At 47.6% G+C, this 17,725-nt stretch overlaps 1 protein-coding gene across 1 annotated transcript in view; it reads right to left on the reverse strand.

Annotated features, from left to right (window-relative positions):
* PLCD3 (phospholipase C delta 3) overlaps positions 1–17,725 on the reverse strand; it is a 73,195-nt gene that overhangs the window by 21,185 nt on the left and 34,285 nt on the right. The window contains exon 5 of the mRNA XM_029572430.1: positions 15,230–15,455. Within this exon, the coding sequence (XP_029428290.1) occupies positions 15,230–15,455 (226 nt within the window). The remainder of the gene's footprint in view (positions 1–15,229; positions 15,456–17,725) is intronic.

Raw genomic sequence — 17,725 nt, forward strand, 5'->3', positions numbered from 1 at the left:
CAGGAGAACGGGTGGCAGCAGGAGAGGCAGCTGATCTTCCTGCATTGGGGGGAGGAAGCGGAAGCTGCGCGCGGCGCTTCCGCTCCCCCCCGAACAGGAAGACTGGTTGGCCATACGGCCGCAGCAGCGCTTCCCCACGTGTGCCGTGATGGCGAGCGAGGTGTGGGTCTCTTGTTCGCTGTCGCGGGGATGGGATCCCGCGACAGCCTTGCAGTTCCGGTGCCAGTTGGGTGGGCCTGGGTCTAAGTTGGGTGGGCACCTGCCCACCTAGGCCCACCCGTGGCTACGCCACTGGGCGGGTGTACAGAAAAGCAGTTTTTTCTACTTTTCTGTATACTTTCCCGGTGCCGGCAGGCGTTAATTTCTGAAAGTAAAATGTGCCTCTTGGCTGCACATTTTACTTTCTGTGTGGCGCGGGAATAACTAATAGGCCCATCAACATGCATTTGCATGTTGCGGGCGCTATTAGTTTTGGGGGGGGGGGGGTTAGCCGCTCGTTTTCGATACGCTATTACCCCTTACTGAATAAGGGGTAAAAATAACGCACTGTACTGTATCGGCCTGATTGTGACTTTATCATTACCTCAGCCTGGTAAGAGGCCAGGTTCCTCCCTAAAAACACCTAAAGGCTGTCCTCCTTTAGAGAAGGCAGGTTGTTAGATGTTTCAGGTTATCCTTAATGTGTCAGAATGCTTCTCTGGGGGCAGCGAGGCAGGGAGTGAGGGAGGGGTATACAATCAATATAAACCCAAAGGCTTATCACAACTGCAAAGCTTCCAACCTCCCCTTCCAATCACCCTGCAAAGTTTGGGGGGGCTTGAGAGCTGTTTAGAAGAAAAGATGACATTTTGTGTTCATAATCAGACTGGAAATATATGGTGGCTTTGGCAGTACCAGTTACTCAGTTTGGTAATACTGAACTAGGTCCAGCATTAGGGATCGTGAGTACTGGGGACAGGGGGAATCATTTTTATGTGAGAGAGACTCGGCGCAGGCAGCGGAACCTAACCTTTTGGGAGGATATGGCCTCTCTCATTATCACATTCTCCCTAACATTTTCATTTTATATAAAATTGCATCTCATTATAATGGTTTAATGACGCCATATGAGCACGGCTGTAATAACTCCCTTTTGAGCACGCTGCTGTTTTAAGGCAGATGATCAGATTGCCGCACTGTACGCGAATGCTTGAGAAGCAGATTGAGAACACACTCCTTGCCTATGGGCTCCTGGCGTACACAGGGCCGAGTGCTTGGCTGGGAGCCAACAGCGGGCATGTTGGGGCAGAATACTAGAGAGGGGGCGGATGTGTTTAGCCGCTGCTGTGCCACTGTGAAAGGGGCTATAAAAACCAAGACAATAGGAAGCAGAGGCCTAAAATATTTGTTACCCGCCCTGAACGTAGGAAGGGCGAGTAACAAATATTTTAAAATAAATAAAATAAAACAGTCAGATCCTCGCCACGTACAGCCTACATTCAGGGCGGGTAACAAATATTTTAAAATAAATACAATAAAACAGTCAGATCCTCGCCACGTACAGCCTTTCCTTGGGGTTTCTTCTAAGGGGGCTCATCTGGTCCTTCTCACAAGGCATGAACAGACTGAAAAGAGAAATGCTTGGTACTTCCAGAGGGTAGAAAAGAGAGAGGCAAGGAGCCTGATCTCCAGGGACAGCCCTACAAAACTAGTGGCAGATGTGCTCACTGCCTCTGGGGAGAGGATGGTTCAGGCAGGCTCGCCTCCTCTTCCAGTATTCTGATGGGTTTAAACAAAAACCCAGCTTTTGCCCCCTCTGCCTGGGCGGGTACGGCTCGGCTCCCGTAACTGCAGTCTCTCGACCCTCTGCCTGCGCGGGTGCCGCTCAGCTCCTCTAAGAGCAATCTCTATGCCTGCTGCCAGAGTTTTCCTCTCTCTGCTCAATCACAGACTCTGATGAAACAGAAAAGCAATGCTGCAGAACTGGATTTACTGCAGGCAGCACAGGAAGGCCCCTCCCAGATAAAAGAGCGACCTTCTTTAAGGACCGGGTGAGGCAGGGCAGCGATGGGCACAGTCTCGGAGAAGCTCCAGGGGGCTGCACTCGCTGCTGCCTTTCTCCTCTCTTACAGCCAGCTTGCCTGTTTTGGAGGGGACTGACGTTCCTCCCAGGGATTAGCCCCCCCCTCATCCCTGGTCACTTCACATTTCTAAACTTTTGGAACTGCCCTGCCTTTTCCAGTCTGGCATTTTATGAAAAGCAGAATTATTGTATAAATATCTGGAGAACAGAAAACAGCCCCTGCCCCCCCCCCCAAAAAAAAAACGTGGATTCTTTGCATTGCAACAGAAAGATGACTGCAGCTCCCAGGCCATCATCTCCATCTTCCCCACTGTTCGCATAGATGAGCAGCACATCTGAGTGCATATGAGAGAAACACACGCCTTGCAGAACTATAATTCAAAGGGACCACGGGGAAGGACAAAAGTTATAATATTCTGTGATCGTTTACAGGCCGGCGCCTGCCTGCAGCCTCAGACTCCTGGCTGCATTTACAATGATGAAGGAGTTTTGGGTCGCCGACCCACTAAGGTGCCGGTCAGAGCTGCAGCCAGGCAATTTGGTGCCCATGGCCAAGTGAAAATCTGCGCCCTCCCCCTTTACACAACACATGACACCATGAGTTGGGAGACTCTGTTAAATGTTTGTGCAGCAACGCCCATCGCCAGTGCAAGGGTGATAGGTGCCCTAGGAAAACCTTACAGCCCTGCACCCCCTACCCCAGCACCCCCTCCTCACACAATTAAAAACATGCATTTATAATAACAGATTTTACATGAAAAAGGAGGTAAAAATATCACTATGTATATTATATTTACATGCACTGTTATGGTACCAACCAGAAAACCCTGCAAAAAAGCGAGAGACACTTGGAATCTATATAGTATTAGGCCTAGTGTAATGCATCTTGGGCGTGGGCATGACCCTCAGAGAACCACAAGAAAAAAGAATTTCTATATCAAAACAGCACTAACTGCTAGCACTCAAACAGCAACAACCCTACCTATCAGGCAGATACAGTACAGTGCGCTCCGGTGGAGCTCACTATTAACCGGCATTTGGACACACGTTTTCGACGCGCTAGCTTTACCCCTTATTCAGTAAGGGGTAATAGCGCATCGAAAACGCGCGTCCAACCCCCCCGAGACTAATAGCACCCGCAACATGCAAATGCATGTTGATGGCCTTATTAGGCATTCCCGCACGATATAGAAAGCAAAATGTGCAGCCAAGCCGCACATTTTACTTTAAGAAATTAGCGCCTACCCAAAGGTAGGCGTTAATTTCTGCTGGCGCCGGGGAAGTGCACAGAAAAGCAGTAAAAACTGCTTTTCTGTGCACCCTCCGACTTAATATCATGGCGATATTAAGTCGGAGGCCCCAAAAGTTAAAAAAAAGTTAAAAATAAAAAATAAAAAAATTTAAAATGGGCCCGCGGCTCGCGGGTTGAAAACCAGTGCTCAATTTTGCCGGGGTCTGGTTTCCGAACCCGTGGCTGTCAGCGGGCTTGAGAACCGACGCCAGCAAAATTGAGCATCGGCTGTCAAACTTGCTGACAGCTGCCGCTTCCATCAAAAAAGAGGTGCTAGGGTCGCGCTAGTGTCCCTAGCACCTCTTTTTACTGCGGGCCCTAATTTAAATAAATTAAGTTACTGAATCGCGCGCACAGGAGAATGGCCTGTGCGCGTGCCGGGAGAGTGGGCGCTCACCCGCTCTCCCGCGTGGTTTACTGTATCGGCCCGTATGAAAGTTAATACTACAAATATTACACCAGGTCTAAAATAGTAATACACCCCATATTAGGAAAACAGAACAATCCAAGCTGCTATAGATCCCTACAGAGAAACTACTCACTAATGAAATAACTCACTTCATTCACAAATACAAAACATAGATAGACCCTCAAACACAGAATAAAGAGACCATACGGTATAAATAGAAATGTACAGACAAAAACTGAACTGGAAACTGCAACAAGCCAAACTCTGTATGCACTGCAACAATGTAAAATCACAGACTTTATCATTCCTCATAAACAGGCCTATACAGTAAAGCGCGGCCACCGTTGACCGTTTTTTAACCGCTTTAGACGCACGTTTTGAGCACGTAAGACGGACCTGCAATTCAGTATCGGCTTTTACGCGTCCTTAGCGCTTGCCGAAAAAGACGCGTATCCATTTACGCCCGCCGCATGTATATATGTTAATGATCGGATTAGCTATTCCCCCCAATACAGTAACGTGCGCCCAAATTATTGCATTTTTAACCAGCTTATTTATCGCGTTTTTAACCTTAATATTTACCGCCTGCCCTGACCTTGGCATTAGTGTGGTGTTCAGTCAGAGAAAATCAACCAAACAGAAGAAGAGCACACGGAATACAAAGGGAAAATCTACCAGACAGAAGCACAGACGTCCGTACAGGCAGCGGGGCATTTCAGTCATGGGCGCCCGGATAGAGGCGGGAACGTCCATGACCGGAAGCCCCGACCTTGGAGGTCCGGCCGGGCGCCCGGACATGGAAGGTTGGGGGTGGCCTCCGAACAAGAGGACGTCCGGATGCTCAGGGCAGCGGCCCCGGTGTCCATGCGGGGTCTGTAGAAAAGAACCATCCACTTACCTGGTGGAATGACATTTGAAATGACAGGTATGGCGCCAGCGCACACTGGATACTGTATAGGCGCTGTATACCGCTCTATACAGTAAAATGGATTGCGAACGCCTACCGCTTCATAGGCGCACTTTTGACGCTCGTTTGCCGCCGCTTGGATTTGCGTCTAATTTGAATACTGAATCGAGCGGCTTGTGAACCAAAATGTGCGCGCGTCAAACGCGCGGGTGCCCAGCACTACCGCACTTTTTCTTACTCGCCCGTACTGTATCAGCCTGACAATTAGTAAAATCATACCAAGAAAAAGAATAATTCAAAACAATTAATGAATAGAATAACATTCAATAATTCAAAACTCATATAAACATTTTCCAAACATCAATAAAATATTTCAGAAAAGACACCATCAAATAACACCCAACAATTAAAATAAGGATTTTAAGAAAATGCCCCATTATCCATACCTTGGAACTTTTGATTTCCAGATGCCCTGAAATTGTCATGGATTAGCAGGCAGAGAGTAACTGGGGAAGTTGTGCACACACAAGCTGCCTCTCATACACACACACACGTGCTCTCTGTCACTCCCCCACACACATGCACATGTGCTCGCTCTCACTCTCCCATCCACACATGCAGCATTGCCAGTGGGGCTGCACCGCTTTTCCACTTACTAAGGCCGCGCCGACCACGCCGTCTATTTCGAAGGGGCAGCGCTGCTTTTCTTTTGCGGCCGGCCACACTGCTCTCGTTGACCCTTTTGGTGGTGTCAAGTAGTCCCCCTGCCCCACTCCCGACCCCGTCACTAATTGCCTGTGCTGGTATCGCATGAGATCCCTCCCGTTCTTTCATTTCCTTGGCAATGGGAAGTGCCAGGACCTGGGCAGCATTTCCATTTGAGTGAAAGCTGAAAGTCCAACCCTGCCCTGAGCTGACTCCAAGCAGCAGGACCCCACAATAGGTTTCTTTTTCAAATACTTATCTACCGCACCTTTTTATCAGAAAAATGGTATTGACACTGCTGGAGTGGCTCCTAGATTATTCCCTGCTGATGTTGCGGCCCTTCAACAGCTCCATGAACCTTGCCGTGCCCCCTCCCACCACACCCCATCCCACTCCTGACTCCCACCCACATAGTGCCTGCAGCCAAGCAAGTGGAGGAGGCAGAGATTGCCTTGGAAAGCAGCCTGCGTGGAAATAAAGCCCCTGGTGAGTAGCTAGGGATACAGCACCTGTTAGAGCACTTAACGCGGCTTCCAGGCAGGAAGCTCCTCTTTCCAACAGCTTGCAGGACGAGTTTTAGCCTCAGCCTTTCCCCAGGCTGGACTCACTCAGGGGAGCTCTCTCTCTCTTTCTCTTGGACTCCTCCAGCCTTCCAGCTGGATTGCCAATTCTCCTTTCTCAAGGATATCCCCAGCTCTTGCTAGACATTTTAGACAGAAGCATAAAACATGATGGCCGATAAAGACCACAGAGCCTATTGCAAGACTGCAGGCTCTACTTGATCTCTGTTTTTTCTTTTCATTCCTCACAAGTGAGGATCCTTAATGCTAATTCAGTATTTTCTAGAATTTTATTTCTGTATTTGTCTCCATCACCTCCCCTAGGAGGCTGTTGCATATATCCAACAACCTTTCTGTGGAGAAATATTTCCTAATGTTACTCTTGAGGTGAGCCCCCACTGAAAAATGTTTGCATCCCGGGCATTATTTACAATGCACTCAGAAAGTATTCAGTTTCCTTCACTTTTTCCATATTTTGTTACCTTACAGCCTTATTCTAAAATGAATAATATGCATTTTTCCCGCCTCAGTTTACACATGATACACCATAATGACAAAGCGAAATCAAGTTTGTAGAAATTTGTGCAAATTAATTAAGAAACCCTGAAATATCACATTTACATAAGAATTCAGTCCCTTTGCTATGACGCTCAAAGCTGAGCTCAGGTGCATCCTGCTTCCATTGATCATCCTTGAGATGTTTCTCAAACCTGATTGGAGTCCACCTATGGTAAATTAAAATGATTGGACTTGAACTGGAAAGGCACACACCAGTTTATATAAGGTCCACAGTTGACAGTGCATGTCAGAGCAAAATCAAAGCCATGAAGTCGAAGGAATTGTCTGTAGACCTCCAGGACAGGATTCTGTCGAGGCACAGATCTAGGGAAGGGTACTAAAAAAAATTGCTGCAGCATTGACGGTCCTGAACAACAGTGTGGCCTCTATCATTCTTAATACGACAAGTGAGGTTATCAGATTTGCAGATGATACAAAATTATTCAGAGTAGTTAAATCTCAAGCGGATTGTGATAAATTGCAGGAAGACCTTGTGAGACTGGAAAATTGGGCATCCAAATGGCAGATGAAATTTAATGTGGACAAGTGCAAGGTGTTGCATATAGGGAAAAATAACCCTTGCTGTAGTTACACGATGTTAGGTTCCATATTAGGAGCTCACCCAAAAAAAAGATCTAGGCATCATAGTGGATAATACTTTGAAATAGTCGGCTCAGTGTGCTGCAGCAGTGTGGTAGGTACGATGTGTGAGACGACTGTGAAATGGAGAGATGAAGTGCTTGGTCTGCAAAGCTTACAGAGTGATCAGGCTGACATGTTATACAGTAACAGTCGTCTGGAAATATGTATCTTTCCCCAGGATCTTAGCTAGATGTAGAAAACCCAGGCGAAGCATTCAGGTGTGACCAACTATTTTCTTAGTAAATGTTTCACTGACGTGCAGAAAGCATCACATTTCACACACTTGGGGATGACAGCTTGTGTGTGCTGAGGGTTATGCAGGGTGCTTCTCTTAGAGGTTTCGCTTAGAGGGTTTTTCCCATCTCGTGTCTATGGGGAAACATGCTTAGTGCATCTGTCCTATACCTGTAAGGCCACTTCTCTCTGAACCTGTTCCGTTCAATTGCATCCTTTAAAAAACAACCAACAGGCAGTTCAATGCTCAGGGTAATAAATGTTTATTTTCTGACAGAAAGGTTCCAATAAAAGTAAAAGTAGTCCATGTGCCTATAAGTAAAGAACCACCTGAGTTATAAGAGTCCTAATTATTTTATTTATTTATTTAAAAACGTTTATATACCACTATTTGGATACAACAATCATAACGGTTTACAATTTTACAAATATCAAACTAATGACAAACAATGTCTCCAATGACAATATTTTCATTCTTACTTTTTTAAAGTTTTAAAATAATAAATTACAGAACAAAATAAAAACATACCTGCATTCAATTCAACCATTCAAATCATTACTTAATGTTTACTGTTTGCTTATCCTTGCTCCATGTAATCACTGCTCTTAAGATCCTATTATGTCTCATCCTTTTCTGTGCCAAAAGCTTGCCGATATAACCATGTTTTGAGTTGTTGTTTTTTTTTTTAAATTGTGCTGTATTCAATTCTAATCTTAGATCAGTTGGCAGATTGTTCCAAATAGTTGGTCCGGCCAGCAACAGGGCTCTTTCCCTTACGGAAGTTAATTTAGCGGATACTACTGATTGAATAGACAGGAGACCTTTATTGGCAGATCTCAGATTTTTCTGCGGTGTGTGTAATCTTATTGCTGCATTTAGCACTCAACATTTTCATTATGTATTGCTTTGTGTAGAATGCAAAGCGCTTTGTATTGCACTCGCTGCTCAACTGGCAACCAACTGGCAACTGAAAAGCAGGTTGTAAACACAAACAAAAGGCATACTTTGAAGTGTCTGTATGCCAATGCCAGAAGTGCCGATGTCCGAAGCCTGGACGTCCGATCAGTAGTGTCTGGCTAAGGTATGTAAAGACGTCCAAGTAGCCACCCTGCAAATCTCTTGCAGTGACACGAGCTGACATTCTGCCCAGGAGGACGCCTGGGACTGGGTAGAATGAGCCCTTAACCTCTCCGGGATAGGTCAACCCCAACAGATGTATGCGGAACCAATAGCCTCTTTCAATCAATGCGCAATCATGGCTTTTGAGCCTTATGACCCTTTTTTGCACCACTCCATAGCACAAAAAGGTGATCCAACAACCTGAACCTGTTAGTGACCTCTAAATTATGCAACAAAGCCCTTTTGACATCCAGACGTCTTAATTCTTTTGCATGAGGCGCACCAGCTTCCAGATCCCGAAAAAATGGAAGTTTCACTGACTGACTTAAGTGGAACGCCAAAACCACCTTCGGCAAAAAAGACAAAATCGACCTTAATGATACCCCCCGAATCTGAGATGCGTGAGAAAGGCTCTCTGCATGACAAGGCTTGAAATATGGAAACTCTTCTGGCCAAACAAATAGCTACCAAGAACACCACCTTCAAAGTGAGATCCTTTAAGGTAGCCCACTTAAGAGGCTCGAATAGCGCTGTATACAAGCCCTTGAGGACCAAATTAAGGCTCCAAGACGGACACACCGAATGAACAGGAGGGTGTAAATGCTTCATGCCTTTGAGAAAATGCACGACATCTGGGTGCGCTGCTAGGGGCTTTCCATGAATCTTGCCTCAAAAACCACCAAGGGCCGAGACCTGCACTCTCAGGGAGCTAAATGACAAACCTCTCATCAACTCTTTCTGCAGAAAGGTTAGAATCTGCGCCACTGACACCTGCTAGGATCGATTCTTTGGTTAGTGCACCAAGACTCGAAAACTTTCCACACTTTGAGATATATCAAAGAACTGGAAGTTTTTCAAGCCTTCAACAGAGTAGCAATAACATCTTCCAGATATCCCTTCTTTCTTAAACACTGCCTCTCAAAAGCCAAACCGCTAGACAAAAGCGGCCGCTAGACAAGCTGCTAGACAAGCCGCTAGACAAGCTGCTAGACAAAAGCTGATCAGAAAATATGGGTCCCTGACATAACAGGTTTGGAAGATGCCCCAGCTTCAACGGACCGTCCACTGCTGGATTGACCAGATCTGCAAACCAAGGTCTCCGGGGCCACTCTGGAGCCACCAGGATCACCCGTCCCGGATGAATCTCTATTCTCCTCAGAACCTTGCCCACCAGAGGCCACAGCAGAAACATGTAAAGAAGGAGATTGCTTGGCCAAGGAAGAACCAGGGCATCGACCCCCTTCTGCTGCTCGCTCCCTTCTGCAACTGAAGAAATGAGGAGCTTTGGCATTTCGCTGAGTCGCAATGAGATCCATATGAGGAACACCCCATCTGCAAGTAATGAGATGCATCGCCTCGTCCGACAATTCCTATTCTCCAGGGTCCAACCGCTAACAGCTGAGAAAATCGGCTTGCACATTCATGGCTCCTGCTATATGAGAGGCCACTATCAAGGACAGATGCTGCTCCCCCCAAGACATGAGCATCTCCGACTTCTGAGCTACCGCTCGACTCCTGGTACCCACCTGATGGTTGATGTAAGCCACCGTCGTGGCATTGTCAGGCAGGTCCTGGACTGGGCAGTTGAGTAAAAGAGGCAAAAACGCCTCTTTTACGCCATGATGCCTCCTCCGCCGACCATTGTCCTTGTACTGACTGGGGCTGACACTCCCCAACTGGAGAGACTGGCATTGGTAGTAACCACTATCCATTACGGCACCTCCAAGTTCATTCCACGGCTCAAATGGTGAGGAGACAGCCACCATGGCCGAGTCGGTAAGCAGTAGAGGAAGATAAAACAGCTCCAACACCAGGTCCCATCATGATAACAATGTCTGCTGCAGAGATCTCGTATGAGCAAATGCCCATGGTAGAGGCTATGGAGCTGAGACTTGTAGGTAATCCCAGATCCTGGGCACCTGGGCCTGCAAAAGACTTCAAACTTGGGACTGTTTCTTGATCATCCGCTCCTCCATGAGAAACACTTTCCCCACGCGAGTATCGAAGCGTGCACCCAGAAACTCAAGACTTGTGAGGGGAGAAGATGGCTCTTGGAAAAGTTCACTATTCATCCCAAAGAAGTCAAGCAGTGGATCACCAACTCCACTGCTTGCTTGCATAGGTCTTGCGACTTCGCTTGTATCAGCCAGTCATCCAGATACAGGTGCACCAGTATGCCCTCCCTCCTGAGGGCCACCGCCACTGCCACCATTACCTTGGTGAAGGTCCGCAGCACCATCACCAAACCAAATGGAAGGGCACAAAATTGAAAGTGCTCCCCTAGGACCATGAACCGTAGAAACCTTTGATGGTCCGACGGATCCTGATATGTAGATATGCCTCCGTCAGATCCAAGGAGGCCAAGAACTCCCCTCTTCGCACCACCATGTTGATGGCACCACCATGTTGATAGAACGTAAACTTTCCATCCAAAAACAAAGGACATTGAGGGCCCGATTCACCTTCTTCAGGTTAAGAATTGGCCGGAACGTCCCTTCCTTTTTGGGAACCACAAAATAAATGGAATAACGACCCTTCCCTCGCTTGAGCCGAAGAATGGGAAGTATGGCTCCTAACATTTGCAGGCGGTTGAGAGTTTGAAGCACAACCCGCTTCTTCTCTCCTGGGCCACAGGGAGATACCATAAAGAGGCTTCAGAAGGGCCGCGCAAACTTTAAAGTATAACCTTTTTCTATCACACTTAGAACACATCAGTCCAACGTGATCTTGGCCCACTCCTCGTAAAATGAGCCAGACGACCCCCCTATTACTGGGGGAACGGATCAACAGCCTCGTGCAATGCAGCCTTTGGCCCCCCAGACCGATGCTGCAAAGAAGATGCCGCCACAGCCCCTCCCGATGTACCTTCCCCTCCAGGGAGGCACCAGGAACAGCAACCAGCACGGGAGAGGCAGGTGGAGCTTTCTCCACACTCGGAGCAACAAACCTCCTTTGGCATAGTGAACACCGTGCCGCCCACGAAGCAAACACCTGTGCTGGGGAACAAGCGATCTCGGGCGAACCGGAGAGAAAAAATAAGTCTACCTCCCAAAGCTGCCTCCCTGCTCCGCCAGTGCCGGGGAGACCAGAGAAAGGCCGATCGCTGCCCTGGCTGCTCTATATCCTTATCAACTTTCTTTTTTTTTTAAGCTAAACTTTATAAAGTACAGGAAAATAGTAAAAGAGCAGTCTTACCTGAGGAACGGCCCAGGCTTCTCCCAGAGCTCCAAGAGGTGAGGAAACTGGACCACCAGCTTTCACCTCCAAACTGGTCCAGAGCAAACTGGGGTCCCCTACCCCTGCTCATCCGTCTCTACAACCGGGAGGGCTGGCTCCACCAGGACCTGCCAATCTCCTGGGCGAGGAATTCCCATCGAAGAAGCAAAAATCTCTTCTACTTCTTTTTTTTTCTTTTTCTAAGTTTCAGAACTGTAGGTTTTGCACCTCCTCCATCTGCTGGAGACAGAGAAATACTGAAGTACTGCAGGTGCTACGCTTGGATATGTGCCAGTGGCTGTGAAAGTGTCTGTCTCCATCTATTGGAAGGGAGGCAAAACCAGGAGTCTGGACTGATCTGGGTACATACAGGGAAAGGGAAAAATAACCCATGCTGTAGTTACATGATGTTAGGTTTCATATTATTTATTTATTTATTTATTTATTTATTTATTTATTTAACAATTTTTCTATACCGACATTAAAATACACATCATATCGGTTTACATTAAAACAAAAAGTAATGGAAATGGAAATTTGAATGGAAATTATGAGTTACCACCCAGGAAAAAGATCTAGGCATCATAGTGGATAATACATTGAAATTGTCGGTTCAGTGTGCTGCAGCAGTCAAAAAAGCAAACAGAATGTTAGGAATTATTGGGAAGGGAATGGTTAATAAAACGGAAAATATCATCATGCCTCTGTATCACTCCATGGTGAGACAATACCTTGAGTACTGTGTTCAATTCTGGTTGCTGCATCTCAAAAAAAATATAGATACACTGGAGAAGGTACAGAGAGGATAATCAGAATGATAAAGGGGATGGAATTGCTCTCCTATGAGGAAAGGCTAAAGAGGTTAGGGCTGATCAACTTGGAGAAGAGATGGCTGAGGGGGAATATGATGGAGATCTACCAAATCATCAGAGGATTTGAATGGGTAAATTTGAATCGGTTGTTAACTCTCAGATAATAGAAGGACTAAGGGGCACTTCATGAAGTTAGCAAGTAGCACATTTAAAACAAATCAGAGAAAATTCTTTTTCACTGAACACATAATTAAGCTCTGGTATTTGTTGCCAGAGGATGTGGTTAGGGCAGTTAGTGTAGCTGGGTTTAAAAAAGGTTTGGATAAGTTCCTGGAGAAGAAGTCCATAAACTGCCATTAATCAAGCTGACTTTGGGGATAGCCACTGCTATTATTAGCATCAGTAGCATGGGATATACTTAGTTTTTGGGTACTTGCCAGGTACTTGTAGCCTGGATTGGCCACTGTTGGAAACAGGATACTGGGCTTGATGGACCCTCAGTCTGACCCAGTATGCAAGTTCTTATGTTCTTATTACCTTAAATTTACCATTTATGCTTTCAATCTGCTGATAGTTTGATTATTATTTGTTTAGTTCCTTACTTTAAATTGTGAATGTTTTTATACACCTTGCCACAAATGCTAGAGAGTGCAAGTAATACATTTTTTATTAATAATACTAATAACAATAATCCTGAAGGGAACTGGAGCAGGAATCCTTTATATTTCATTGCTAAGTAAGGGGAACAATTATCCCCCTCCCCCTTCGGCCCCCTCCATCACTATCCCCACCAATTTCCTGATTCAGTATTCATGTGGCTGTGATTCAGTAACTCCCCACCTGCAGGTGTAGTTTAGTATCAAACTCACTGATTGCAATTATGGCCCCATTTGTTTTTGTTAAAAAAAAAAGAAAGATAATTTGGAGAAAATTCCTTAAACTGTCTTTCCCCCACCTCTCAGGAGCAGCTGTGTCATTGTCATGAAAGTCACCGCAATCAGTGGAGTTCTTCCACACTAGCATCGCAGCCCATGTGCAGCCACCGCCAGTGTGCAGTGCGGCTGCCCCCAGGGGGTTGCAAAGGCTCCGCAGAAGATGCACTTAACACATAACCATAAACAGTTACTTCAAGATACAACCTATCATTCCTGCCAGTGTGTTTGTTCTTCAGATCATCACGGCAGGTTTTTTTTTTTAAAAGCGCTGCCCAGAGCACGGTGCTTGGCTTTTGTTTTAAAGTTAGAGGTTTCCTAATGGATTTTTATTTTATTTTTTATTCTGCCAAAATGCCTAACCTTTAAGTTATTATAAAACAGGCTATGATCTTGAAGATGTGGCTTTCTGTTTCATTCCAGTCTTTCTAGGGCAATCAACTTTGCATCTCTGCACCAGTCTGTTAAAAATGTTTCCTAAATTTTCTTCCTCCTGGTAGCTTCATCCCTTTCATGATCCTTGAGAAAGGGGGTACAGAACCATCCAAAACTATCATGGACAGAAGGATATAGGAATCCCTTACAATATCTCAGTATTCCTAAACTTTCAGAGTTGCCTAGCAGGTGCTCATTCAAGCCCAAGATTTTAAGTTTTTTAATCTCAGTTATTGAACCTATATAATAAGGGCCTCAGCCCGCTCCTTCTTTTTCTGCCTGACATCTCTACATGCTTCTTCCAGCACTGTGCACTGTGACATCATCACCTGCACTGCACTGTGGGAGTTTGCAGCTCTTGCAGACAAGATGGCTGCCCTCTTGTCGCTATTTCACTGCTCTTTCACTTACTATCAGTTTGGCCAAGCAACCCTGTTAATAGGGTTTAATTTTTAGACACAAAGCAAGTAGCACTGTGGAGGGGATGGTGTATGAGATGGGTGGGGCCATGGTCAGGTGTGACCTGCGCAAAGGAGCAGGAGCAGGACCAAGCGTGAACTCACTCTCACACACACATACACGAACCAAAGCCATGTGGCTGCCTTTCTCTCAGGGTAAGCAGTTCCAGCACTCTCTGCTCTTCTCTGCTTCCTCCGAGGGCTGGGGGGGGGGGGGGGGGGGGGCGGTGGTGGCCATAAATAATCCATACAACCACTGGCTCTGTTCTGTTTTCTCAGGGCTGTCATAACTAATATACACTGCTGGCTCTGCTCTGCTTTCCTGGGTATCAAAAAAAAAGATGGCAGAATGCAGTTCTAGAGTATTCTGCCAGAAAGTAAGCCCTTGATAATGGACACAAAAAGGGGTTGAATTAGCACACAAATTTGAAAGTTGTGAGCAGTGATGCCATCCATCAAGAATATGGTAGAAGTCTTGACAATTGGCACGCCTGCTCACGTTTCAAACTTGGGCAAATTCTTTGAGTCTGTTCTCTGCTCTGCGGTGTCTACTTCAGTATCGCCCCCTTCCCCTTCTGTTCCCTGCAATTCAGGAGAAGTTGGGAGAGGGGGAACAAGATGGGAGGGGCTGGATTAAGGAGCAGAGTGGATGTGTGCTCCAGGCTCACCCTTTCTCCTTCTCCTCTTCCCTGCAGGCTGCGTGGAACGGAGGGGCTGGAGCAGAGCCCCCCCCCCCACCCCCACCCCCCGCCTCTTAATCCTGACAAGATGTGCCAGAACTGTGCTCCGGGCCGTCCCCCCCCCCCCCCCCCCAATTAAGCCCTGCCCGATCACCTTCCCTCCCTCCCCCCCCTTTCAAAAACTGGGCCACAGGGCGGCAAACATTACCTTTCTCGCTGAGTTCATAGGTTTGGATGATCCGGCACGCATTCTCCAGCGTGGCAGCTTCGCCCTGGTCCTGCAGAAAGTCCAGCAGCTCCTCGGCTGACAGGACTCTGTCCTCCCCGGAGTAGTGGCTGAAGATCTCCTCCAGTTCGGGCCGCTGCATGAGCAGAGTGCAGAATTCCTCCAGCTCGTGCTCCTCCAGCTTGTTGTTGTTCGATCGGTCACACTTCTGTGGGAAGCACAAAACTGGTGATTACTTCATCTGCCACAAGTTCTGCGGCGGGGCATCAGTGGCAGCCCAGCTCCGAGGGAGAATGAGCAGAGAGCAAACCACGCTCTGCCCGCGCAACTGGTTTTAAATTGGTTTGAGGAAATTTAACTGGTTTGGGAGTGGGACAGGTTTTGGTTGTGAGGGGGCCACGAAGACAATTCTCAGACGTGATCTCGCCAGATGGACAGAGGACAAGAACGTGTTTAATCAAAGAAAAAGAAGATACAACATCCAGGGAAGGCCAAGGGAAGCCAGGAATTTTAGTTAGGACAGGAAGGAAGCATAATAGGATTATAGAGGAGTAGTCTAGCAGTTAGAGGAGCAGGCTGAGAACCAGGGAAACCAGGGTTCAAATCCCACCACCACCAGTCCTTGCAACCTTGGGCAAGTCACTTCACCCTCCATTGCCTCGGGTATAAACTCAAGAACTCATTCACCAGACCACAGGAGTTACAAAGCAGCAGTAAATGACCCTTTGTGACTTACGTGATATTCTTCCGTGGTAAATGACCCACTGATGGTGCTCCTGGAACTGTGGGAGCTCTGGGCCTGGTGGCAGCCAGGTTTTCAAATGGCACATGATGGGGCAAAGGACCAGCTTGCGCCATTTTGAAAAATGGTGGCCACCGGGCCCGGAGCTTAAGGGGTGCTCCGGGCCCCCACTGAACTAATTTATGAGTAAAGAATGAGGATCCTGGGCCTCTGGAGCCAGGATTTTTGATTGAAGGGGAGGGGTTAGGAGGCGGGGCCTGGCGGCAATTTTCTAAGTTTTTAAAATTATTATTTGAACAGCGGGCCGCTTCCAGGGGCAGAAGGGGCCAGGAGGGGGGTCTGTGCAGAACCTGAGATTTTTGGCTACTTTTCTGGAGAGTCTTACTTGGGGCTGTTGGCCCCTTTAAGACAGAGCCCAGGAGCACTGTGACGTGCATTAACATGCTAATGATCCCGGGGAAGTTAGCTACAACTCTTGAGTTGTAGCGTGCAGGTAGTGGGTCAAAAGCATTTTCCATAGACCCAAACCCCTATGGCACACTGGCCCTTGTATACGGTTACATGAGGTAACAGGAGCAAAACAGAGACGAGGCAGCCTCAAACCAACAAAAGAAGCAGGCCCAGACACGCACTCACAACCACCCAATGAACTGAACTCTAGCTCGGCGACTAGCTGTCACTGCACAGCAGATTCCCACCATCAGATGCTCCTTCTAAATATAAACTTTCCCCAGCCGGTGCTGCTTTGTGAGCACCTCCCCTGCCAGCTACACCAGGAATAGCACTGCCAAAGGGTGTGCACCGTGCAAGGCCGCGGCTCTCCGCATTCCTTCTACTCCGGCTCGCACTCGCCCGAGAGCCCACGAGGATCTAGCACGGTTTGTTCCGTCTGTGCCCACCAGCACCCCCCCCCCCCCCCCACGGTCCCACTTCTAAAGATGCCCATCCCTGAGCTTGCCCCCCCCCCCCCCCCCACGGTCCCACTTCTAAAGATGCCCATCCCTGAGCTTGCCCCCCCCCCCCCACGGTCCCACTTCTAAAGATGCCCATCCCTGAGCTTGCCCCCCCCCCCCCCCCACCCCTACTGTGCATGTCAGTGGTGTGCAGGGCCATGTGATTGCCCAACTTATGGTGAAGTACCATGGGGCAGTAACGTTTTCCGTTTTTACCCTCTGGCGGGCAGTCTTGGTTGGGGTCTGGCGCCTTTCAGGCAGCTGACGATCCAGCAGCACCAGCAGATTTCTGGTGACACGGAAATGCCGGTGGGCAACCTGGCAAGGTTTCCTCATTGCTGGCCCAGATTAGAGGGGAAAACTCCTGCTACAGTGCAACAAAAACCAGGTACTCAGCCTAAGAGCTGGTGAGTCGGAGATTATGTGAAAAGGAGAGAAAAACGTTCTGGGCTATTACAAACTTCTTTCTGACAGCCAGAATATTATTTATCCAAACGGAAGGCTCTTAAATATCCCCACGTTAAATCCTGCAGCTGTAGGATGGACCCCGGTTATTAACGCCATATTATATACATCCCAGACACTGGGCCGGTACGGCACTCCCAGGAAACTAGGACCTGAAACCAGACATGGAAGTACTGCCAGTAACAAGAAACCGCAAGCAAGGGGTAAATCACACTGTACGGCACCCCCAGGAGAGAGAGAGGAGCTGCCCATTCCTGCAGATCTACAAGATTTTGGGGGCTTTCTTTCCATGAAAACAGAATATGATGATGGACAAGG

The sequence above is a fragment of the Rhinatrema bivittatum genome, chromosome 12 (genome assembly GCF_901001135.1).
Source record: "Rhinatrema bivittatum chromosome 12, aRhiBiv1.1, whole genome shotgun sequence".
NCBI classification, from domain to species: Eukaryota; Metazoa; Chordata; class Amphibia; order Gymnophiona; family Rhinatrematidae; genus Rhinatrema; species Rhinatrema bivittatum.